This window comes from Macaca nemestrina, chromosome 10, assembly GCF_043159975.1.
Source record: "Macaca nemestrina isolate mMacNem1 chromosome 10, mMacNem.hap1, whole genome shotgun sequence".
NCBI classification, from domain to species: domain Eukaryota; kingdom Metazoa; phylum Chordata; class Mammalia; order Primates; family Cercopithecidae; genus Macaca; species Macaca nemestrina.
The window spans coordinates 11,928,515-11,954,939 of NC_092134.1; the positions used below are offsets into that span (position 1 = coordinate 11,928,515).

General features: G+C 44.9%; 1 protein-coding gene and 1 long non-coding RNA gene across 4 annotated transcripts in view; one reads left to right on the top strand and one right to left on the bottom strand.

Annotated features, from left to right (window-relative positions):
* The window catches only part of LOC105494582 (uncharacterized), a 62,235-nt gene that overhangs the window by 19,150 nt on the left and 16,660 nt on the right, over positions 1 to 26,425 (top strand). The window lies entirely within an intron of this gene.
* LOC105494577 (purinergic receptor P2X 7) overlaps positions 923 to 26,425 on the bottom strand; it is a 58,540-nt gene continuing 33,037 nt past the window's right edge. Inside the window, exons 8-13 of one of the 3 annotated variants that reach the window (XM_011763124.3) lie at positions 25,018 to 25,154; positions 16,821 to 16,911; positions 15,080 to 15,145; positions 14,846 to 14,995; positions 11,683 to 11,784; positions 923 to 7,043 (exon numbers count right to left, since the gene is read on the bottom strand). In XM_011763124.3, the coding sequence (XP_011761426.1) occupies positions 6,546 to 7,043; positions 11,683 to 11,784; positions 14,846 to 14,995; positions 15,080 to 15,145; positions 16,821 to 16,911; positions 25,018 to 25,154 (1,044 nt within the window). In that variant the 3' untranslated portion in view covers positions 923 to 6,545. The remainder of the gene's footprint in view (positions 7,044 to 11,682; positions 11,785 to 14,845; positions 14,996 to 15,079; positions 15,146 to 16,820; positions 16,912 to 25,017; positions 25,155 to 26,425) is intronic. The other 2 variants (XM_024796879.2, XM_071070956.1) reach the window with 2 other exon arrangements.

A 26,425-nucleotide genomic window follows, 5' to 3' on the forward strand; every position in this document is an offset into this window, starting at 1 on the left:
AAGGGGGAACCCCTTATAAAACCCTCAGATCTCATGAGATGTATTCACTACCATGAGAACAGTATGGGGGAAACTGCCCCCATAATTCAATTATCGCCCACTGGGTCCCTCCCACAACACATGGGAATTATGGGAGCTACAAGATGAGATTTGGGTGGGGACACAGCCAAACCATATTGGGCCACTTGGCCAATAAGTGACCAAGCCAGGATTTGAACCCAGGTGGTCTGTTTCCAGTGCCCACCATACCACTGGGCTGAGATAGGTGTGTAAGGGACAAAAACCAAGATGAGTTCCTTGCCTCTGAGGGTCTTATTGTTTTTGGGGGGAGATAAAACATAAATACTCATAACCTACCAGACTCGAAGGGCTTGCATAAGAGCCCTGTTACTTTCAGTTAACCCTTATCCAAGCTTAAGTGCGGTGATTATTTGGTTAAAATGGTAAGTCAGTGTCAGCCACTTCCTCTGATTCCTGAAGCCTTAGGATCATGTGACCATGATAATTCATTAAAGTTAGCTAAGGATGTTGGAAATGCAAAATCCTCTCCATAGATCATCATTTATTTTGGAAATATGATTCATAGCCCTCAGGAATGGAAAACAGGAAGCTGAAAAGTCACAATAAAAGTGAAAGAAGATAGGAATTTCTAATCTATTCAAAAAGGAAAAGTTGAGTCAGGGGATCCCTGAATGATGACTGCATGGGATTAGAACATGGGTTGAGAAACATACAAGCAGCAGAGGGCAAAACCCCACTCGGTGCATTCCAGTGGGTAATCCGAATAAATGGGAGTGGTGGTCATGGTTCTTTATTGCCTCTAGTAGGCAGGGCTTTGTGTAGACCATGACTTTGGGCAGAAGCCAAACCAAGATTAATTTTTTAGGGCTGCTGGTTGGCCTGGAATTAGGGATTTTTTTTTTTTTTTTTTTTGAGACGGAGTTTCGCTCTTGTTGTCCAGGCTGGAGAGCAGTGGTGCAATTGTGGGTCACCGCAACCTCAGCCTCTCGGGTTCAAGCAATTCTCCTGCCTCAGCCTCCCAAGCAGCTGAGATTACAGGTGCCTGCCACCATACCTGACTAATTTTTTGTGTTTTTAATAGAAACAGGGTTTCCCCATGTTGGCCAGGCTGGTCTCTAACTCCTGACCTCAGGTGATCCACCCGCCTCAGCCTCCCAAAGTGCTGGGATTATAGGCGTGAGCCACCGCACCCGGCTGAATTAGGGATGTTTTAATAATCTCCTCTTTACCTCAGTGGTGAGGGAGGGATTCCCAGTTCCCACCCCAGGGTAATGGGGGTGGCTGAACACATGACACCCAACACGGGGCAGATGAGATTGGCAGCAATTTTTGGTCACACAGCTCAGGGAGGAAGACCCCACATGCCGTGCAGGGCCACACAGAAACAGAGTGAACAGCCAGGGCCAGTGGGGGGCAGGCGTTGTAGCACCAAGAGGGTGAGGAGGCCCTGGTTGCCTGGAGGATGTGACTGGCTCATTTGGACAATTCCAGGGGTTGGACAGAGACTCACACCTGCCGCTTAGGGATTAGCAGGAACTGCATCTGATCTGTTTGATAAGGAAGGCTGTTTCACTGGGCACCCTTTGCCAAGGGAGGACTGGGAGAGAAACTTGGGGTGAGGCTATTCCATGCACTCCTGATTTCACCTGATGTCAAGGCAGCACCTCATATTAGAGCTTGATTTTAGGCCTTACACCGCAGGGTGGGTACCCAGTGGGTCCTGCTGACTGCCCTTCGTCTCCTGATTTGGTGCACTCCTTCCTGTGATCTGAAGCTCAACATGCAGACTCATCCCTGCCAGCCTGGGACAGGAGCCATTCCAAAATTCAAGGCACACCACAGCTTTTCCTCCTTTTCTCTTGCTGCTGATTTTTTTTTCCTTTCTTTTTTTTTTTGGTGACTTCCCAAGAGGAAGAGGAGGGGAGAAAAGAAAAACATTCAATGTGGCTGCATATGTGGGGCAAATGTTTCATGGAGTAGCGAAAGACTGAAACAAAAACTATATCCACCACCACTCCCAGCTCATTTTCCACACAGCGATCACAGTGATCTTTTAAACATTAATATGGTGGCTGGGCGCGGTGGCTCACGCCTGTAATCCCAGCACTTTGGGAGGCCGAGGCCAGTGGATCACTTAAGGTCAGGCATTCAGGACCAGCCTGGCCAACATGGAGAAACTCCGTCTCTACTAAAAATATAAAAATTAGCCGGGCATGATGGCAGGTGCCTATAATCCTGGCTACTCAGGAGGCTGAGGCAGGAGAATTGATTGAACCCAGGAAGTAGAGGTTGCAGTGAGCTGAGATAGTGCCATTGCACTCCAGCCTGGGAAACAAGAGTGAAACTCCATCTCAAAATAGAATAGAATACAACAGAATAGAATAGAATAAAAAATAAGGCTGGGTATGGTGGCTCATGCTTGTAATCCCAGCACTGTGGGAGGCTGAGGCCAGCAGATCACTCGAGGTCAGGCATTCGAGACCAGCCTGGCCAACATGGTGAAACCCCATCTCTATTAAAAATACAAAAATTAGCTGGGCGTGGTGGCAGGCGCCTGTAATCCCAGACACTCAAGAGGCTGAGGCAGGAGAATCACTTGAACCCAGGAGGCAGAGGTTGCAGTGAGCTAAGGTTGAGCCACTGCACTCCAGCCTGGGCAACAGAGCAAGACTCCATCTCAAAAAAAAAAAAAATAAAATAAAATAAAATAAAAATAAATAAAAATAAAAATTAAATGTGATCTTAACAGGCTCCTGATTAGAACCCTTACCTGGCTTAAGTCTTAGGATAAAGACAAACTCTACCATGGCCCACAGGCTGCTAGCCCCTGCCTGCTTGTCCAACTGTGACTCATGCTTTACTTCCCTGTACTGTTTATGGCACAGTCATATAGGTCTCCTTTAAGTTCCTGCCTCAGGACCATTGCACATACTGTTCTCTCTGCTAGAATGCTCTTTCCTCCCCCACTCACTAGTTAAGTAGTACTCATCCTTCAGATTTTAGCTAAAACATTCCTTCCTCAGGTAGACTGATCTTCCCAAATAGGCCAAATTCCCCTACTATAAGCTCTCATGCCATCATTTGCCTCTTCACCATGATACTCAGCACAAGTTGCAAGATTCCATTTGCTTGAATTATTTGATTAATTTCCATCTCCTCATATCTCCATGAGACTGGCAACCTTATTTATCCTTAGTCTCTAGAGAGTGCCTCATTGAATAGTTGTTGAATGAATGCGTCCATGAATGAGTTAACTATGATTTGGGGACCTTCTGAAAAGAAAGGAAAGATTTAAATAAACAAATTATACTTTTTTTTTTTTTAATTATCAAAACAGTCACATTAAGGACACTTACATTGCCAGGCTAAAATCAGGAAGGGTTTAAAAAGTTATTCCCCTTTAGAAAGAGAAATGCAAGTCTATTACCAATACTATGTGAAATCAGCCAAGAGAAAGCAGATCCCTTCTCTTCTGACGCAGAGAGGAAGCCATGAATACTGGCAATTACCATAACAGAAGACTGTCTTTAAGTATAAGAAAACAGATCCTACAAAAACTCTCATCACCTTTGGTGATGCCATTATTTTCTACAGTAAACTAAAAATAAGAATACAAATATGACGCCTGTTATTATAGGACGTGTCTGACATATTACACACAGTTGAAGTGACACATCACTGTCTTACCCAGAGCATCAGTGGGGAAGGTGATGGAAAACAGTAGATGGATCCAGTGATTATTTGTAATTTCACATTCTGACTCCGTCTGCGGCCTCATTAAGGTGATAGAAACATACTAGGAATAAGGCACCAAAGACAAAGGTACAAAGGCCCAGAGGCCATCAGAACGGAAAGATGTAACAGTAACATAGAATTCGTAGAGTAAAGAAATGTCAGCTCCAAAGAAATATTATGCATATTATATACGTATAATTATCCACTTTTTAAAATGTCTTTGAAAAGGTAGTAAAAATCAAAGTTCAATCTGGCATAATTAACTTGGTTCCTGAGTTTAAAGCCAGATAAAACCCTGTATCAAAAAACATTTTTATTCATGCTGTCTTGCATGAATATAGTAGAAAGCTGCTGGTTTTTAAAAGGTATCAAAATGGTAACTCTTAGAATATGTGTAAAAAAATTCACAGATCTTTCATCAGTCACAATATTTAATAGTGGTCTCTAAACTATTCGATAAAATGGCAGTTGTTTAGAAACAGATAAATAGCCAACTCTAGTGACCAAACCAGGAAAAGGAAATTCTGAAGCAGGATCCTAAAACCTGTCACGCATTTTCATATTCTCGGCAGTTGATGTGTGGAAATGGTAAAGGTGTGGTTTGAAGTAGCTAGCACCCAGACTGCGTCAGTTCTGATTGGCTGCAAAGTGCAGGGTGTTAATGGCACAAAGGCAGCTTTTTAGTCACTTTCAGTCATGGAATTGTTTTGTTTTGTTTTGTTTTTTGTTTTCGAGACAGAGTCTTGCTCTGTCGTCCAGGCTGGAGTGCAGTGGCACTATCTTGGTTCATTGCAACCTCCACTTTCCAGGTTCAAGAGATTCTCCTGACTCAGCCTCCCAAGTAGCTGGGATTACAGGCGCCCACCACCACGCCCATCTAATTTTTGTATTCTTAGTAGAGACAGGGTTTCACCATGTTGGCCAGGCTGGTCTCGAACTCCTGACTTCAGGTGATCCACCCGCCTCGGCCTCCCAAAGTGCTGGGATTACAGGCTTGAGCCACTGCATCCAGCCTTCAGTCATAGAATTGTGATGAGGATTGGAATGCATTGTGTAGCTCAGCAGTTAGATTTGATAGATTCCAAGGCTGGTCTGGTGAGTTACCTGATTTGGTCCATAGCCCTTCTAGAACTGTCCAGTGGAAACCTAAGTTCCTGAGAGTTCCAGGGTTAGTCTGGGCTCCCTAAGAACATTAGAACCAGGGAAGGTATGGGCTGAGTCTGTGTGCCCATTCGTCAGGCTTGCTCTCTGTTCCAGTTATCTGTTGCTGTGGAACAGACAAGCCCAAAACTTAGTGACTTAAGATAACAATTTGGTTTTCTGGATTTATGGGGCAGTTCTCATTTGGGATGTATCATGTGGTATCAGTCATATGTTAGTAGAATCACCTGAAGGCTTCTTCTCTCTCATGTTTGGTGACTGGGCTTGGATGGCTTGAAAGCTGGGGCTGGTCAGGCACTGTCCACATGGCTGCTTGGGCTTCCTCACAGCAGGGTGGTCTCAGGATAGGCAGACTTTTTTTTTTTTGAGATGGAGTCTCACTCTGTCACCCAACCTGGAGTGCAGTGGCACGATCTCAGCTCAATACAACTCCACCTCCCAGGTTCAAGTGTTTCTCCTGTCTCAGCCTCCTTATAGCTAGGACTACAGGTGCCCGCCACCATGCCCAGATAATTTTTGTATTTTTATTAGAGATATGGTTTCACCATGTTGGCGAGTCTGGTCTCAGACTCCTGACTTTAAGTGATCTGCCTGCCTTGGTCTCCCAAAGTGCTGGGATTACAGATGTGAGCCACCACGTCTGGCCAGGATAGGCAGACTTTTAAATGGAGTCTGGCTTCCCGGATAGCAAGAGTTCCAAGGGACAGGAAGTAGAAGCTGTCAGCTTCTTAAGACCAGGATCTGAAACTGACACAATGTCACTTCCACTTTTGGATAAAACAATCAGAGCCACCCATACTCAAGGGGAGGAGATAAACCCTTAAGTCTTGGGGGACTTGAGTGTCAAAGAATCTGTGGCCACCTTTAATCCTCTACATTCTCCAACCAGGACGAAAAGGGTTTGTTTTTAGTTGGACATTATCCTAGTCTGATCTCATAATGAAATGTTTTGCATTCACGTAGATCTTTACACATTAACAAGACAGTTAATGTGCAATGTCTGTCTCAGTCTGTCCTCACAATATCTCTGAGATAGTAGTTGGGCAACGAGGAGACAGAGGCACAGAGGTGAGAGGCCTAGGGTCACACAACTTCCTAGGGACAGAATTGAAACTGACATCTCAATCTGTTTGCTCTCAGTCCATGCAGAGGGATTCTGGTTTGTTTAACCAGGTCACTTTGCTGTCAGACACAGAGAGCTATAGAAGATGAAAGCACATTTCCCTTTGGCTAAAACTGTGGCCACAGAGCTTTGCAGGTGAAGTTCAAGTTGCTAGTAAAGGTCATGTTAATATGGCTACTGCAGCCCCTGCTAACGGTAAGGACTCTTTTTTTTTTTTTTTTTTTTTGAGACAGTTTGCTGTGCCTCCCAGGCTGGAGTGCAGTGGCACAATCTCGGCTCACTACAACCTCCGCCTCCCAAGTTCAAGTGATTCTCGTGCCTCAGCCTCCCGAGTAGCTGGGATTACAGGTGCACACCACCATGTCTGGCTGATTTTTGTATTTTTAGTACAAACGGGATTTCGCCTTGTTAGCCAGGCTGGTCTCCAACTCCCAACCTTGGGTGATCTGCCTGCCTTGGCCTCCCAAAGGGCTGGGATTACAGACGTGAGCCATGGTGCCTGGCTTCAGTAAGGACTCTTGAAGCCACTGTACTGCCCTTCACTCTTGGGAAACTCTTTTCGGATCCTCCAGCGGCAGCAGCTGGGCAGGATGGCAAAGTCAGCCATGTCCTGGGAGCCGAAGCGCCAGGTGGCGTAGCACCTGTAGGCACAGTGCCGCAGCCGGCTGTTGGTGGAATCCACATCCAGCGCCAGCAAGGGCTCCTGGTAGAGCAGGAGGAACTGCAGGATGTGTCTGGACAGGACCAGCTTCCTGAACAGCTCTGAGGTGGTGATGCAGGCCCCTGGCTTTTTCCGGCAGCACAGCTCCTCCAGGCACCTGTGGCTCTTGGGGAGTTGGGACGGAAGGCAGCTTCCACACTGGCACCAGACGGGGCTGTCCCTGGATCTAGGAGTCGCCTCCTCTCTAAGCGGCTGCATCTCCCCTGGTTGTCCAGGAATCGGGGGTGGGTCATGGAGGGCCAGGGGCAGCTTGGACAAATCTGTGAAGTCCATTGCAGGTCTCTGAAAAAGCAAGTTTCCAAACCTATTAGCAATGACAAGCCCTCAGGTTCTAGGTTCTTTAATTTTGTTAAGTTACAAAGTTACACTTAATATTACATGAGTTATAGTAGCCGTCATTTATTAGGTGTAGATATCAGGACCATGCATGTGTTCTGTAAGCATTGCCGCATTCAAGCCTTTGAAGATGCTTGTGAGGTAATGTATCCTTGTCTCTATTTTACAGATTTTTTTTTTTTTTTTTTGAAAGAGGGTCTCACTCGCTTAGGCTGGAGCACAGTCGTGTGACCTGTCAGCTCACTCTAACCTCCACCTCCCAGGTTCAGGCAATTTTCATGCCTTAGCCTCTTAAGTAGCTTGGATTACAGGTGTACGCCACCATGTCCAGCTAATTCTTTTGTATTTCTATTAGAAATGGTATTTCGACATATTGGCCAGGCTGGTTTGGAACTCCTGACCTCAGGTGATTTGCCCGCCTCAGCCTCCCAAAGTGCTGGGATTACAGGCATGAGCCACTGCACCCGGCCTATTTTACAGATTTTGGAAATAGGCCTATTTTACAGATTTTGGAAATCTCTGTTGAGATGTCACCTCCTGTCCTGACTACCCTATCTAGCAGCTTTTCTCCCACGTGATTCCCTTATCACACTGTGGTGTTCCACATTCTTCCCAGGACTTAGCACTATCGGAAATTTTTTTTTTTTTTTTTTTTTTTTTTTTTTTTTTTTTTTTTTTTTTTTTTGAGACAGAGTCTTGCTCTGTTTCCCAGGCTGGAGTGCAGTGGCATGATCTTGGCTCAGTGCAACCTCCACCTCCCGGGTTCAAGTGATTCTTCTGCCTCAGCCTCCTGAGTAGCTGGGACTACAGGCGTGCACCACCACACCCAGCTAATTTTTATATTTTTAGTAGAGACAGTTTCACCATATTGGCCAGGCTGGTGTTGAGCTCCTGACCTCGAGTGATCCACCCACCTCAGCCTCCCAAAGTGCTGGGATTACAAGCATGAGCCACCACACCCAGCCGTGACTTGGTTTTTAACAAAAATGTTTAAAAAGTAAAAATAAAAATAAAAAATGTTAAAAATAGAAAACAGTATATAGAATAAAGATATAGAGAAAGAATTATTATTATTATTATTATTATTATTTTGAGATGGAGTCTTGCTCTGTCACCCAGGCTGGAGTGCAGTGGCACGATCTTGGCTCACTGCAAGCTCTGCCTCCCGGGTTCATGCCATTTTCCTAACCTCAGCCTCCCAAGTGGCTAGGACAACAGGTGCCTACCACCACGCCTGGCTATTTTTTTGTATTTTTAGTAGAGACAGGGTTTCACCATGTTGGCCAGGATGGTCTCGATCTCCTGACCTTGTGACCCACCCACCTCGACCTCCCAAAGTGCTGGGATTGTAAGCGTGAGCTACCACACCCACTGAGAAAGAAAATATTTTTATACCACTGTACAAAGTTTAAAAAATTTAAAAATTTATAAAGTAAAAAAGTCACAGTAAGCTAAGATTGATTTATTGAAGAAAGATAAATATTTTGAAATAAATTTAGTGTAGCCTAAGCATACAGTGTTTATGAAGTCTACTGTGGTGCACAGTAACAACCTAGGCTTTCACATTCACTCACCACTCACTCACTGACCGACTCACCCAGAGCAACTTTCAGTCCTGCAAGCTCCATTCATGGTAAGTGCCCTATGCAGATGTACCATTTTTTAGCTTTATATATCATATTTTCACTGTACCTTTTCTATATTTAGATATACAAATCTTACCATTCTGTTACAGTTGCTTACAGTATTCAGTATAGTAACATGCTGTACAGGTTTGCAGCCTGGGAGCAGTAGACTACACCATGTTACCTAAGTGTATATTAGGCTATTCCATTTAGGTTTGTGTAAATAGAGTCTATGATATTCAGACAACCACAGAATCAGCTACTGATGCATTTTTCAGAACATATCCCCATCATTAAGTGACACATGACTGTAGTTCACTTCATACACAAATCCAATAAGAACATTAGAATGGAAACACTTTGGTCAGTCTTTCTCAAGAAGAGATGTAAAAATCCTAAATATTAGTGAATGGAATTCAGCAATAAATACAAAGAATAGTACAACACATTCAAATTGAGTTTACTTCAGGAATGCAAGGTTGGCTTAATATTTGAAAATCAATCAGTACAATTCACCACCTAACAGAAAAAAAGAAGAAAACTCATTGGTATTTCAAAAGGAGCAGAAAAACTTTTTTTTTTTTTTTGAGATGGAGTCTTGTTCTGTTGCCCAGGCTAGAGTGCAGTGGCATGATCTCAGCTAACTGCAGCCTCCACCTCCCAGGTTCAATCAATTCTCCCACCTCAGTCCTGAGTAGCTGGGATTACAGGTGTGCACCACCATGCCCGGCTAATTTTTGTACTTTTAAAAGAGACAAGGTTTCGCCATGTTGGCCAGGCTGTTCTCGAGCTTATGACCTCAGGTGATCCGCCCACCTTGGCCTCTCAAAGTGTTGGGATTGCAGGTATGAGCTACTGTACCCGGCCAGAAAACAAATAAGACATTATTTCAGAAATCAATATCCATTAATGGTAAAAGTGCTTAGCAAACTAGAAACAGAAGGGAATTTTCTGACCTAATAGCACATTCTTAAAAACATACTGCAGGCTGGATGCAGTGGCTCACTCCTGTAATCCCAGCACTTTGGGAGGCTGAGGTGGGCGGATCACCTGTGGTCAGGAGTTGGAGACCAGCCTGGCCAACATGGCAAAACTCTGTCTCTACTAAAAACACAAAAATTAGCCAGGCATGGTAGTGCACACCTGTAATGTCAGCTACTTGGGAGGCAGAGGCAGCAGGATTGCTTGAACCCAGGAGGCAGAGGTCGCGGTGAGCCAAGATCACACTACTGCACTCTAGCCTGGGCGTCAGAGTGAGACTGCATCTCAAAACAAACAAACGAACAAACAAAAACTTACTGCAAATAGTATAATGAATAGTGAAGTATAAAAGCCTTTCTCCCTAAGATAGGGAATGAAGCAGAGATGGCTGCTATTACCATTTCTGTTCAGTATTGTACTGGAGGTCCTGGTCAATGTCATAAAACATTAGATGGCAGGAAGAGGCAAGGAAAGATTCCTCCCTAGAGCCTTCAGATAGAGAGGGGCCCTACCAACACCTTAATTTCAGACTTCTAGGCTCTAGAACTGTGACAGAATATGTTTCTGTTGTTGTTGTTGTTGTTTTTGAGATGGAGTTTTGCTCTTGTTGCCTAGGCTGGAGTGCAATGGTGCGATCTCAGCTCACCACAACATCTGCCTCCCAGGTTCAAGCAATTTTCCTGCCTCAGCCTCCCGAGCAGCTGGGATTACAGGCATGTGCTACCATGCCTGGCTAATTTTGGTATTTTTAGTAGAGATGGGGTTTCTCCATGTTGGTCAGGCTGGTCTCAAACTCCCGACCTCAGGTGATCTGCCCACCTCGGCCTCCCAAAGTGCTGGGATTACAGGCGTGAGCCACCAGCCATTTCTGTTCTTTAAGCCGCTTAGTGTATGGTAATTCAGCCCTAGGAAATTGAAGATGCCCAGCAGCCAGAACTGTTGGGGAGAGTGCGAATAAGAACAACCATTTTGTAGCACTGTTTGTTAGTATCTCCTAAAACTGAATATATGTCTGCCTTATGACTCAGCAATTCCACTCTTAGGTAACTGCCCAGTAGAGTACCGTATGTTGAGCATGGCAGCATTATTGGCATTAGCCCCAAACTGGACACTACCCAAATGTCCATCAACAGTAGGATGGCTGAGTAAGTTGGATGCTTATAAAACGGAATTATACAATGGGAATGAACTATATACAGCGTCATGAATGACTCTCGCAAAAATAATGTTAAGTAAAGGAAGCCAGACACTCAACCGAGTATGTACCACTTACACACTACATGATTCAACTTTTAGAAAATTCTAGCAGAAAGTAAAATTAATCTTTGGATACAGGATAATGACTACTTTTAAGAGAGGGCAGTTGGGTGGACTTGGTAGAGCCGAGGCGGGAGGATTGCTTGAGACCATCCTGGGCAACGTAGTGACACCTCATTTGTAATTTAAAAATATACATTTTTTTCTCTTTTTTTTTTGAGATGGAGTCTTGCTCTGTCACCCAGGCTGGAGTGCAGTGGCACAATCTCGGCTCACTGCAACCTCCACCTCCTGGGTTCAAGCGATTCTCCTGCCTCAGCCTCCTGAGTAGCTGAGATTACATGTATGCCACCACACCACCTGGCTGATTTTTGTATTTTTAGTAGAGACAGGGTTTCACCATGTTGGCCAGGTTGGTCTTGAACTCCTGACCTCAAGTGATCCACCTGCCTTGGCCTCCCAAAGTGCTGGGATTGCAGGTGTGAGCCACCATGCCCAGCCAAATTTTAAAAATTAAAAAAAAAACAGAAAGGGTAGTGATTGGAGCAGGGCATAAAAGGGACTCCTGCTAGTAATTTTCAGTTGTTTAATCTGAGTGCTGGTTACATGAGTATGTTTACTTTGTTCAAATCCATCAGTTTTGATTTGTACAAGTTTCTAGATGGGTTTATATTTAATAGTAAATTTTCTTTAAAAAATAAAGACAAAATGGTTTAACTTACTGGGACTTCTTGGCCCTTGACATCTTGCAGACTTCTCCCTAGTAGCTTCTGGTTCACCATCCTAATGTGGGATTCATCCACAAAGGACACATACTTTAATGTCTAGGAAAAGACGGTTTAAAAGTTTACCCATTTTTGTACAGAATTATCAAGAATTGCCTATCTAAAGGCAATTGTAATTCCTATGTGCCAAATGATAGACTGTTGAACAAACTGGCTCAAAACTCTCATTGACCAAGAATAAATGATTTCTGAGTCTAAAGGTAAATCAGAAATGGAACCCCATGCTTTTTTTTTTCTTTTTTTGAGACGGAGTTTGCTCTTGTTGCCCAGGCTGGAGTGCAGTGACGCGATCTTGGCTCACTGCAACCTCCGCCTCCCAGGTTCAAGTGATTATGCTGCCTCAGCCTCCTGAGTAGCTGGGATTACAGGCATGCACCTCCACGCCCAGTTAATTTTGTATTTTTAGTAGAGATGGGGTTTCTCCATGTTGGGCAGGCTGGTCTTGAACTCCCGACTTCAGGTGATCCCCCCCACTTTGGCCTCCCAAAGTGCTGGAATTACAGGCATGAGCCACCGTGCTGGGCAGAACCCCATGCATCTTAATTTGTAAATTCAACATAGCCACAGCTTACTGCTTAATGTTTTTACATTGGATCCCCCAATTGCTGCGTACAATTTCTTTGTGGTATTATCTCAATTTCAGTAACTCTAGATTCAGTATCTCCAGAAAGTTGTACTATTGCAACTTAAATTATTTATATGTTTGTTAAATTTCATCTCATCTTGGGCCATTAAGTAGTGATTAGTTTTAGCTATAAAGATGAACTTTTATTTCAAATTGTGAATGCATATACAATGGACAGTGAATTGTGCATTCAGCTGCTGGAACAAGACAATCATGTTGCTGGCTCTTGTTGCCCAGGCTGGAGTGCAATGGCGCGATCCTGACTCACTGCAACCTCCACCTCCTGGGTTCAAGTGATTCTCCTGCCTCAGCCTCTGGAGAAGCTGGGATTACAGGCATGTGCCACCACACCCCACTACTTTTTTGTATTTTTAGTAGAGACGGGGTTTCTCCATGTTGGCCAGGCTGGTTTTGAACTCCTGACCTCAGGTGATCCGCCCACCTTGGCCTCCCAAAGTGCTGGGATTACAGGCCACCGCGTCCAGCGAATCACTTTTGTTTTTAGGTACCAGAGATTTCTTTTTGGGGAAAATCATGGAGTTGAATGCAGAGGACCTGCTTAATAAAGTCCAATGGATTAATCAAATCAAAACAATACAGATGACGCTGAAATCTCTTTGACTACTCCCCCACCTAAGCTCCTTTCCAGAAGCAGCCACTGGTACAATTTTGTGTACATATATACAACCACACATATGTATATGTGTGTGTGTGTACACTTCTGTATATATAGAATATACATGCAGAAAATACATAGATTAGCTTCTGTGTCTAGTGGTTTTTTAATCCTATATATCATATAATATATATTGCTCTACAGTTTGCTTTTTTTTTCTTTTTTTTTTAATTTATTTTTTATTATTATTATACTTTAAGTTCTAGGGTACATGTGCATAATGTGCAGGTTTGTTACATATGTATACTTGTGCCATGTTGCTGTGCTGCACCCATCAACTCGTCAGCACCCATCAACTCGTCATTTACATCAGGTGTAACTCCCAATGCAATCCCTCCCCCCTCTCCCCTCCCCCCTCCCCCCTCCCCCCTCCCCATGATAGGCCCCGGGGTGTGATGTTCCCCTTCCCGAGTCCAAGTGATTTTTTTTTTCTTTTAACAAATGTCTTGGAGATCTGCTCTTGTCAAGCCCTATAATTTTTTTTTTTTTTTTTTTTTTTTTTTTTTTTTGAGACAGAGTTTCCCTCTGTCACCCAGGCTGGAGTGCAATGGTATAATCTTGGCTCACTGCAACCTCTGCCAACTAGGTTCAAGCAATTCTCCTGCCTCAGCCTCCCAAGCAGCTGAGACTTCAGGCGTGCACCACCATGCCTGGCTAATTTTTGTATTTTTAGTAGAGATGGGGTTTCACCATGTTGGCGAGGCTGGTCTCGAACTCTTGACCTCAAGTGATCTGCCTGCCTCAGCCTCCCAAAATGTTGGGATTACAAGCATGAGCCACTGTGCCCAGCCTTGGGCCAATTATTTAACCTTCCTGTAGCTCGATTTCCTCATCCACAGAAAGAGATAATAGTAGCATCTGTCTACATCAGGTTGTTGTGAAGATTCAGTGAGTTAATGTATAAAGCATTTAGAAGTGCTGTGTAAGTGTTTGCCATTATTATTATCTATCTCATTTTTTTTAACTGGTGCCTGGTATTCCTTTCTATGAATTTACCATAGTTTCTTTCACCATTCACCTGTTGGATATTTGGTTAGATGCTATTTCTTCACTGTTAATAATCATATATGATTGATAATTTAATAAACAATCCTGCTTTGTACATCTTGCACTCGTGTATTGCTTGGGTACTCATGTGAGTATTTTTCTAGGGCAGGTATGGAGAACTGAAAATGCCAGGCTGTAAAGTATGTCCCATTTAAACATTAGTCACTGCCAAATTGTTCTCTAAAGTCGTTATTCTTTTCTCTTTTTTTTTGGCTATACCAATTTAATAAATGACAAAACAGACTGGGCTCAGTGGCTTACACTTGTAATCTCAGCACTGTGGCTGGCAGAGTGGGTGGATCATTTGAAGTCAGGAGTTTGAGACCAGCCTGGCCAACATAGCTAAACACTGTCTCTACTAAAAATATAAAAAGTAGCTGGGTGTGGTGGTGTGTACTTGTGGTCCCAGCTACTTGGGAGGTTGAGGCAGGAGAATCACTTAAACCTGGGAGGCACTCCAGCCTGGGTGATAGAGCAAGACTCCATCTGAAAATAAATAAATAAATAAATGACAAAATTGGCAAGTCCTGGATGTAAAAAATTGCCTTCCCTCTATCTTGCCCCTCCGTTTTTTGTTTCTATTCTTCTCTAAGACCCAAGAATTTATCTGAGAGTTGGTTGATTGGGGTGGAGCCCAGAGACGTATCCACTACAGGATGAAGCCTGTGATTTGGGCCTAACTTTCGTTCATTGCTCAGTGATTTCACGGAATCTCTCTGTGTCTTGGTGTCCTGTGAACACAGCGGCCTCACCGGCTTTGGCTCCACAATGGACTCGCACTTCTTCCTGTAGTAGTATTCGTTGACCACACAGGGCTGACAGCACTTGCACCAGGGATAAATATGGGAGCGACAGTAGTTACTGGAGTAAGTGTTGATGAGGAAGTCAATGAACACAGTGGCCTGTGGAAAACGCAGACAAGCGCCACGTTAGTAACTTCCTTCTCCAAACCATTTTCCTAATGCGCGGAAAAGAGAATCTCTTACCAGACCGAAGTAGGAGAGGGTTGAGCCGATGTACACAACCAGCTGGATAATGTCAAATTTTCCTCCCTAAAAACAGAGTGGGAGAGTTTACTCAGGTGAAATTCAGAGCAGCGCTCTTTTGCTTCAGCGTGCAATGCTTGGTTCTATCAGGGAGCGGAGCCTCCTACTGTGACTTGGATAGATGCATTCAAGTGCTGGCCGAGGCAGAGACTACGCAGACTGAAGCTGACTCTCAGGCATCCTGCTTCAGCCATGCAGGGTATGCTTAGACCCATAAAGGTTTACATGAACAAGCACTGGGGCCCACACATTAAGGAGAGACCCACCGAAGGGCTGTCATTTCTTCATACAAGGTGAGGATTTCAGACAAGCTTCTTCTCCAAAAGGTTTGACATTACTTCAGAAGCAGAGGGAAGGAATGTCTGGGTGGCCTCGTGGTTTTTTTTTTTTTTTTTTTTTTTTGAGACAGAGTCTTGCACTATTGCCCTGGCTGGAGTGCAGTGGCATGATCTCAGCTCACTGCAAGCTCCACCTCCTGGGTTCAAGTGATTCTCCTGCCTCAGCCTCCCAAGTAGCTGGGATGACAGGCACCCACTACCACACCCACCTAATTTTTTGCATTTTTAGTAGAGACAGGGTTTCACCATGTTGGCCAGGCTGGTCTTGAACTCCTGACCTCGTGATCCACCTGCCTCAGCCTTCCAAAGAGCTTGGATTACAGGCGTGAGCCACTGTGCCCGGCCCAGCCTCGTGGTTTTTATTCCCGGTGGTCTTTGCATTCTTTCAGCTATATCTCATTGCTTCTCGTCCTGCTCATCACCATCTTACATAGATAACATGCTCTTGGATATCACGTCGTGGGATATGTTGATTTTTGCATACCTGGCATCTTCTCCTTCTGTCTTCAGAGGGCAACACTCCAATTTTCTTTTCAGTCCATGTAGTGTGTGTGTGTGTGTGTGTGTGTGTGTGTGTGTAAGGGGCTGGGGTGTTGGCCTCTCTGCTGGCCCCTGGGCTGAGTTAGGGTTGGTTCGAGACCAACCATTGGGAGTACGGCCTGACCCTGGTCACAGTGATTAGTTCGGCGGTGGGCATGTCGTCCACAGTGGGCCAATCAGAGCCGATGACATTTGTCTGAGACCTTTGCTGAACCTTCTGGCAAAGAGGCATTTTCTTTTCACTGAGGTTGCTAAACCGGTCAGATCGAAGGTGCTGCTTGATACCTTCATAGAGAGATGGCTGGTCTGGGGATGATGCCAAGACCAAGGAGGACGTATATAAGACACAGAGGGTGGCAAGTTCTTGATGATGATGATGTTGTTTTAACACCTGGATCCAACCATGCTTGTAGCTTAAAAATAACCCCTGGAATTTTTTCAGTTATGTGAACCCAAAAAAGCCCATTGAAAACATTTTTTTTTTCCCCTTAAGCCAATTTGAATTGGATTCTGTTACTTACAAATTATTTTACAGGAGATTTCTTTCTCCCTCTTGTTAAGTATCAGAGTATTTTTAAAGCCGAATGTTAGAACTGCTTTCCAGGCCCACTCCTGTACTCGTCAGATGACTCATTCAGGGACAGCACCCCGAGGACATCTTCTTCCTCTTTTATGCCATGTGCGAAATGCCCAGTGCTAGCTAATGGCTGTGACCAAAACCCTTTCCTCCATGGAGGCCCCACAGCAGTAATTAGGACACAGTCATAGGATGCCGGTGCCCGGAGCTGGGAAAGGAGACTTACGGTGCCAAAAACCAGGATGTCAAAACGGATCCCAAAGACTTTTATCAGAGTCCGTTTCTCAACATTGTTTTCCTTGTAGTACTTGGCATATCTGTAGGAAGAAAAGGATCTGTATTTATAAGATCTCTTTGAAGGTGTTGGGCTTTTGGGGTTTTTTTTGAGACAGGGTCTCACTCTGTTGCCCAGGCTGGAGTGCAGCACCGGGATTACTGCTCACTGCAGCCTTGACTTCCTAGGAGGCTCAGGAGATTCTCCCACCTCAGTCTCCCAGGCAGGTGGGACTACAGGCATGCACCACCATGCTCGGCTAATTTTTGTATTTTTTGTAGAGATGGGCTTTTGCCGTGTTGCCCAGGCTGGTCTCGAACTCCTGAGCTCAAGTGATTTGCCTGCCTCAGGTTCCCAAAGTGCTGGGGTTACAGGCATAAGCCACTGCATCTGGCAAAAAATGCTGGTATTTTATGGAAGGAAAAGCCAAAACAGTGGCCCATCTAGTCCTCCTGGTCTGTCCCCTGGCTCTGTGACAGGTGGCAGGGGAAGGAACACAATCCAAAGCGCTGGGTGACTCTCTCCAACCACCTGGAACCAAAAAGCATCCCCCTCCCCGTGTCACCGCCTGTACTTGCATCATCTCAGAGTGACAGAAAATCAGCTTGTCGCTTAAGATTAAAATGCACATCTTAAAACAATACAGGATTAACAACAAGCAGATAAATTAAAAAAAAAAAAAAACTTCAAGCAATATGACTATTCCTTAAGGGGGAAGAAGAGGTTTGGCATCTAGAACAAAGTGGGAGTGGATGGTGGTAAATCTTAGATACTAATTACTGGACTGGGGACAGGCACACCTCAGCAAACTGTGTTTTCTTAGATTCTGTATATGTCTATTTGGCAATCATTAATCACAGGGCCAAACTAAAGGCTGAAGTTGTGTTTTTTGTTTTGTTTGTGTGTTTTGAGGTGGGGTCTTGTTCTGTCACCCAGGTTGGAGAGCACTGGCATGATCAGATGATCAGAGCTCACTGCAGCCTCCACCTCCTGGGCCCAAGTGATACTCCCACTTCAGCCTCCCAAGTGGCTGGGTGGGACTACAAGCGTGCACCACCACACGTGGCTAATTTTTATTTTTAAAATTTTCAACCGGGCAAGGTGGCTTACATCTATAATCCCAGCACTTTGGGAGGCCAAGGCGGGTGGATCACTTGAGGTCAGGAGTTCGAGACCAGCCTGGACATCATGGTGAAACTTCCGTCTCTACTAAAAATACAAAAAACTAGCCGGGCGAGGTGGCGGGCGCCTGTAGTCCCAGCTACTCCGGAGGCTGAGGCAGGAGAATGGCGTGAACCCGGGAGGCGGAGCTTGCAGTGAGCTGAGACCCGGCCACTGCACTCCAGCCTGGGCGACAGAGCAAGACTCTGTCTCAAAAAAAAAAAAAACAAAAACAAAAATTAGCCAGGCATGGTGGCACATGCCTGTAATCCCAGCTACTCAGGATGCTGAGGCACAAGAATCACTTGAACCCAGGAGACGGAGGTTGCAGTGAGCCAGGATCGTACCACTGCACTTCAGCCTGCGTGACAGAACAAGACTGTTTCAAAAAAAAGAAAGAAAAAAGAAAAAAATATTTTTTCAAAAATATTTTGTAGAGTCAGAATCTTATTCTTTCAACCAGGCTGGAGTGCAGTGTTGTACTCATAGCTTGTTGCAGCCTTGAACTCCTGGCTTCAAGCCATCCTTTCATCTTGGCCTCCCAAGGCTGAAGTTGTTTACATCTCCCCTGCAATCCAGCTTTTGTGAGGGTGTGAAAATCATATTACAAACCCTTCAACCAATCCCTCAACCACTTCCTTTTCTAACTCTCCAGTATTTCTCCTTAGGGACAGGTAGGGTGAGGGCCAGACATTTAGAGTCCATTCCTGTAACTCAGAACCCACTGGCATTATTCAAAGTAGTTTACCCTAAGCTGTTTCCCCAGTCCTGCCTTGTCCTTCCATTGGGAAACACAATAAAGCTCTGGACCATTCTTTCCCCTTTATTCTGCCTCTTGACTGAATCTGGTACTTCCTCCTGTGGCCCTGTCTAGTGTGGCATGGCCTGGTGTGGCCTGGCATAGTGTGGTGTGGCCCTATCTCTTGGGAATAGTATGAATAAATTCTTCTTGGCCAGGTGCAATGGCTCACATCTGTAATCCCAGCATTTTGGGAGGCCAAGGTAGGCAGATCACCTCAGGTCAGGACTTTGAGACCAGCCTGGCCAACATGGTGAAACCCTGTCTCTACTAAAAATACAAAAATTAGCTGGGTGTGGTGGCAGATGTCTGTAATCCCAGCTACTCGGGAAGCTGAGGCAGGAGTATCACTTGAACCCAGGAGGCAGAGGTTGCAGTGAGCCAAGATCCCGCCACTGCACTCCGGCCTGGGTGACAGAGTGAGACCCCATCTCAAAAAAAAAAAAAAAAAAAATTATTCTTTCGGTGGCATTGACCTTTCTCTGTCATCACCCAGTGCTAACTTTAAAAATTAAGCCCCAGGCACAACTCATCAGTCACCCGTAATACGCAACCCTCCCCAGTGCTGCAGTCAGGAAAAGTGGCGTGTTTTGTTTTTCAAGAATAATTAAGGAGGCTTAAAATGAATGCTTCATAAAACTTTTAAATCTGCCCCTTCTTCTCACCACATTTTGATGATTGCTTTTAGATAAGGTTACATATAGATATATGTTTTTTCTGAGTTATTAATTCACCATCTAGTTACAAGATGAGGGGAGAGAAGAAAGCAGATGGCAGATGTTCTGCCAAAAAATAGTAAGAAACATCTGAAACTGTTTTTAAAAAACCTCTCAAAACCTGACATTGAAATCGATCAGATGTTCTCAGGCACTTTAGTGCCTCTTTCTGACTAGAGGGAATTAATTTCTTTGCATGTGACTATTTCAAGAGAGCTTTTTCTCCTGATGCTATATTGAGTGATTTATCTTTGTTGTTGTTCTTGTTGTTGTTTGTTTTTGTTTATTGAGACAGGATCTGGCTCTGTCACCCAGGCTGGAGTGCAGTGGCTCGAACACAGCTCACTGCAGCCTCCACCTCTGGGGTTCAAGTCATCCTCCCACCTCAGCCTCCGGGCAGCTGGGACTACAGGTGCAAACCATTACACCCAACTAATTTTAAAAAATTGTTATAGAGATGAGGGTCTCACTGTGTTGCCCAGGCTGGCTTGAACTCCTGAGCTCAAGTGATGCACCCACCTCAGCCTCCCAAAGTGTTAGGATTATAGGTCTGCGCCAATGTGCCCAGCCAGTGATTTTTTAATACACAAGCAAGCATGCGTCGCCACTGCCTGCCCTGGGCTTGGCATTATCTCCCTATGTGAGTTGGTTTGCCTGGGAAGGTTAACATTGTGTAGTAAGCGTGTGAATTTCTGCTTCCAGTGTCTTGTTATGGTGGCTGTTAAACTGAAGGCAAGAATCACTTAAGGTGACGGCCGTGCGCGGTGGCTCACGCCTGTAATCCCGGCACTTTGGGAGGCCGAGGCAGGTGATCACAAGGTCAGCAGATCGAGACCATCCTGGCTAACATGGTGAAACCCCGTCTCTACTAAAAATACAAAAAATTAGCCAGGCGTGGTGGTAGGCACCTGTAGTCCCAGCTACTGGGGAGCCTGAGGCAGGAGAATGACGTGAACCCGGGAGGCGGAGCTTGCAGTGAGCCAAGATCGCGCCACTACACTCCAGTCTGGGTGACAGAGCAAGACTCTGTCTCAAAAAAAAAAAAAAAAAAAAAGGATCACTTGGGGTGAGTGTGTTCAAAGGCAGACTCCTAAGCCCCTCCCCCAAAGAGAGGTTGCAGAAGCTCTGAGATGTTTCTAGGAGTCTGTATTTCCAGTCAAGGTACCAAGTAATTATTCCGATGCAGGTAGTCAGTGGGCAATGCCCTGAGAAACATGGGGCCTTGAAGAAGAATGTTTTTTGCACACTGGAATGGGTTGAGCCCCCTAAATAAGATATGTTCAAGTATCTAATCCCTAGTGGCTGTGATATGACCTTATATAGAAATACAGTGTTTGCAGATAGATATAATTAAGTTAAACATCTCAAGATGAGATTATCCTGGATTTAGGGTAAGCCCGAAATCCAATGACTAGTATCTTTATAAGATAAAGGAGAGATCAAATTGCTTGAGCCCAAGAGGCAGAGGTTGCAGTGAGCCGAAATTATGCCATTGCACTTCAGTCTAGGAGACTGGAGTGAAACCCTGTCTCAAAAAACAAAAAACAAAAAAAAGAGAGAGAGATTAAAGACATAGAGACACAGGGGAGAAGGCCCTGTGAGGATGGAGGCAGAGATTTGAGTGACGCCGCCATAAAGTTATGAAAGGCCTGGAGCCACCATACGCTGGAAGAGGCAAGAAAGGACCCTCCCGTAGAGCATCAGAGCAAGTGTGGCCCTGCTGACATCTTGATTCCAAACTTCTGGCTTCCAGAACTAGAAGAGGATTAATTTCTGTTGTTTGAAGCGGCCACATTTGTGGCAATTGGTCATAGCAGCCACAGGAAATTAACACAGACACGTACTCCTGCTGGGCCTGAGAAGCGCGTCATGCGTTCTATGTGGCCTGATCCACTTCACACAGGTCGTGCATGAGCGGAATCACCTCTTCACTGAGTAAGGACATTTCGCCATGGATCGTTTTGTAAGGGACAAAATTCTGTAATGTGATCAACTTCTTCAGCTTCCTATGTTTTAGAAAGTTATATTTTCTGAAATACCTCCTATAACCTATAATTTCCTTCTCTTGTGTGTCTGCTGGAAAATAACTTGTCCACTTACTCAACAGACCTCAACAATTAATTTGTTAATTTATTTATTTAAGTTTTTTTTTTTTTGAGACAGAGTCTCGCTCTGTCGCCCAGGCTGGAGTGAAGTGGCATGACCCCGGCTCACTGCAACCTCCACCTTCCAGGTTCAAGCAGTTCTCCCTGCCTCAGCCTCCCAAGTAGCTGTATTATAGGCACCTGTCACCACGTCCAGCTAATTTTTGTATTTTTAGGAGAGACAGGGTTTCGCCATGTTGGCCAGGCTGGTCTCAAACTCCTGACCTCAGGTAATCCTCCAGCTTCGGCCTCCCAACGTGTTGGGATTACAGGCATAAGCCACCGCTCCCGGCCCTCAACAATTTATTTTTGGCCAAAGGTTTCTTCTGGTGCTCATTCCAGACAAGAAATGCTCTACCACTTTGTTCTAAAAGAATATTAACATCGTAACTGGCTCAGGCCTTCAGAGGGCTCAGATCTCTCCAGGAGCAGATGTTCTTGGGCTCAACTCAGCCACTGGAAGGACATTTGCTGACACCTGATTGTTCACTGCCCCGCGTGCTTCTGCTGACAGCTAAAAAAATACCCTGGAACGGCAGTCAGGGGACCACTCATCCTGTCCTCTCTTCTTAATAATGGCCATGGGCCTATTCAGCAGAGCAGCAGGGGATGCTCAAAAAGTTATCTCAACTGGGAGCTGGTTTCAGTGCCCTGGATGAAATTCCATTGACCCAAAGGAAGCAAAAAGCATCAGCCCACCTTTATGTCAAGGGTTTCAAACTCAAATGCCTACAGGGGCCAGGCAGATGACAGAAATGAGGATGCGGGCCAGGTATAAGCACTAAGGAGTGGCAGTGACAGTGATGAACCAGAAAGCCAGACTCTTTCTAAGTAGGACCACTGATACTCAGCTCCAGCCCGCAGCCACCATGTAAGATATGGACCTTGGGGTGTCAAATACTTTAATTTTTTTTATCAAATAGTTTAATTTTTCAAGAAAAGCAGGAAGTCCAAGGTTTTACATAGAATGTCTCAAGTTTTATTTTTTATTGATTTTTGAGACAGGGTCTCACTGTGTCACCCAGGCCGGAGTGCAGTGCAGTAGCACAGCCACGGCTCACTGCAGCCTCAACCTCCCAGGTACAAACAATCCTCCTGCCTCAGCCTCCTGAGCAGCTGGGACCAGAGGTGCATGTGCCCACACCTGGCTGATGTTTTAAAAATTATTATTTGTAGAGATGGGGTCTCCCTATGTTGCCCAGGCTAGCCTCAAACTCCTGGGTTTAAGTGATCCTCCCACCTTGGCCTCCCAAAGTGCTGGGATTACAGGCATGAGCCACTGCACCTGGCCTGTCTCAAGTTTTAAAATATCATGCAGGCTAAAAAACAAAACAAAATAGAAACAGAAACAGAAACACATTTAAGGGGCTGCCTGCCAGTTTATGAGGCTGCTTTGAGTAATATATAAGGAATACCTCCATAACACACCGCACATGCAGAACTTTGCATAAGATCTTTTCTACTGAAGACAGTATTTCAAAGCCCATGAGGAGAACTCCCACCCAAGTTACTTTGGATAATAGATCGGTATGAAAGGAATGATACAATAGAATGGACAGAAGTAGTAGGATCCTTAAGGTAAGAATGGGACTCACTGGAACAATAATAGATGACTTTGAAAAAGAACCAAATAAAAATCCTAGAAATGAAAAGTATAGACCAGGTGCAGTGGCTCACACCTGCAATCCTAACACTTTAGGAGGCCGAGGCAGGTGGATTGTTTGAGACCAGCCTGGGCAATATAATGAGACTCCGTCTCTACAAAAAAATTTTAAAAATTAGCTGGGCATGGTGGCGTGCACCTGTAGTCCTAGCTACTCAGGAGGCTGAGGTGGGAGGATCGCTTGAGCCTGGGAGGCAGAGGTTGCAGTGAGCTATAATCGCACCAAGTCCACTCCAACCTGGGTGACAGAGTGAGACTCTGTCTCAGAAACAAAACAAAACAAAACATTATAACCATAGATATTTTTAAAAATCTGAAAGCATATGATAAAATGTTTACAACGTTTGATTTAATAAGTCTAGAAATTTATCCTAAGGAAGTAACCTGGAATTCAAACAAAAGTTTATGTGCAAAGATGCACACTGTGGTTATCTGTAATAGAAAAACTGGAAGCAACTCAAATAGTCAATCATGGAGGCATGGGTGAGAAAATCATGAGATGGGAAGGAAGGGATGGAGTGTGAGTGTGGGGTCAGAGTGACGAGGGTTAGAATTATGCAGCATGTATTATCAGCTGTGGGTGTTGGGCAAATCTTCTTCCAGAAACAATAATATCTTTCTTCCAGGGTTGTTGGGAGATTTTAGGGATGGTGACAGGGAGTGCTTGGTATATGGAAAACCCTCCTTGGGCCAGGCGCAGTGGCTCATGCCTGTAATCCTAGCACTTTGGGAAGCCGAGGTGGGCAGATGACTTGAGGTCAAGAGTTCGAGACCAGACTGGCCAACATAGTGAAACCCCGCCTCTACTGAATATACAAAAATTAGCTGGGTGTGGTGGCACATGCCTGTGGTCCCAGATACTTGGGAGGCGGGAGGATCGCTTGAACCCAGGAGGCAGAGGTTGCAGTAAGCTGAGATCGTGCTACTGCACTCCAGCCTGGGCAAACAGTGTGACTCCATCTAAAAAAACAAACAACAAAAACAAAAAACAAAAAAAGAAAAGAAAACACTCCCTGAATTGTAGCAGTTGTTATTTTGTTATTTCTTCACCTACAAAATGGAATGTTATGATCATTAATGTGATGGTTACAAAGAATTTTGAGTGACTGGGGTATGAAAAACCCCACAGAATACCACTATACATACATACATATATATATATATGTATGCATGCTATGATTTCATAGGAGCTGTATGAAATAATTGGTGCAGATGAGGAAAATTCCCCTGAGGGTTATCATTGATTATTTCAGGGTAGGGGAATTATGGGTGATTTTGATCCCCCTCTATGCTTTTCTGTTTCCCAGTAGTTTGTTTTATAAAGAGTGTGCATCCGCCTGTAATCTCAGCTACTTGGAAGGCTGATGCAGGAGAGTCGCTTGAACCTGGGAGGTGGAAGTTTGCAGTGACCGAGATGGCGCCATTGCACTCCAGCCTGGGTGACAGAGCAAGACTCCATTTCAAAAAAATAACTAAATAAAAAATAAACAGTGTGCATCTCTTTGAGAATTTTAAAAAATTATGGAAAAAATTCAGTTATCACCTAGTTCTTAAAGAAAGTCTTTTTTCATTCATCTTGTTGCCTTGGAAACCAAAATTAGTCTCACCAATTGCTGGGAATGAGATTTAGCCACTGGGTGAGTTTGACCTGGGGCCTTGGAGTTACCTGAAGTTGTAGCCAGGGTACAAGGACACGTTGGTGGTCTTGTCATCAAGGCGACGGAAACTGTATTTGGGACGGCAGTGATGGAACCAACGGTCTAGGTTGCAGTCCCAGTAGATCTCAATGCCCATTATTCCACCCTGAAGGATCAACAAGAGACAGTCTCTGTGGCTTCTGGGTGTGAGTTATGCAACCGCCAGACATCTCCCTGCATAGCCATGATTGCTTGAGATTTTTAGAGGAAAAATGCTGATTGAAGAACCATGTGTACAACCCCATCTAACTCGCACAAGTGTTATTGTGGCAGCCACAAACGCATCTCCTCACTCTCCCTACCCCCGTCTGGGACACACCACTGTTAAACTCAGTGTCCTAAAATACAAATTTCAACAGACCACTCCTGTACTCAGACACCTTTAATGCCCCCCCCACCCCCATTAAAGATCAAGTCCAAACTTATTAGACTGGAATTCAGGGCACTCTATCAAATTTATTTTCTGCTTTACCTCCTAGTACTCCCCTAGGGAAAGCTCTTTGCAGATGTGATTACATGAAGGATTTTTTTTTTTTTTTTTTTAGATGGAGTCTCGCTTTAGTCACCCAAGCTGGAGGGCAAGGGCATGATCTCAGCTCACTGCAACCTCCGCCTCCCAGGTTCAAGCAATTCTACTGTCTCAACCTCCCGAGTAGCTGGGATTACAGGCACCCATCACCATGCCTGGCTATTTTTTTTTGTATCTTTAGTACAGATGGGGTTTCACCATGTTGGCCAGGCTGGTGTTGAACTCCTGACCTCAGGTGATCTGCCCACCTCAGCCTCCCAAAGTGCTGGGATTACAGGCATGAGCCACCGCGGCCATCCTAAATGAAGGATTTTGAGATGGGAGATTATCCTGGATTATCCAGCTGGTCCTTAAATGCCCCCTCTTGTAAATGCCCCCTCTCTTTATAAGACAGAGGCAGAGAGTGATTGGACACAGAGAGAGATTGGACACAGAATCTTGGCCACTGAGGCAAGATTCCATGCCGCTGGCTTTGAAGAAATGCAAGGAATGCAGCTCCAGAAGGTGGAAAAGCCGAGGAACTGGATTCTCCCCTAAAGCCCCGGAGGGAGCACGGCCCTGGCTCAGGGAAAATCGTCTCCAACTTCTGATCTCTGGCAACATAAGCAAATATGTGTTGTTTTAAGCCGGTAAGCTTTGCTAACTTGTTACGGCAGCCATAGGAAAGGAATACACCAAGTAGCTCTCACTCATAAGATTGTTTTGGGATTTGATGAGGTAGTGTAGGTAAAGCCCTTAGCACAGAGGGTGAATTTACTAAATGCTCAGTAAATGTGAGCCACATTATGAAGACCCAGTGGCCCGGCCTCTTGGCCGTTTGACATCCTCCATCCCCAGACACATAGCCC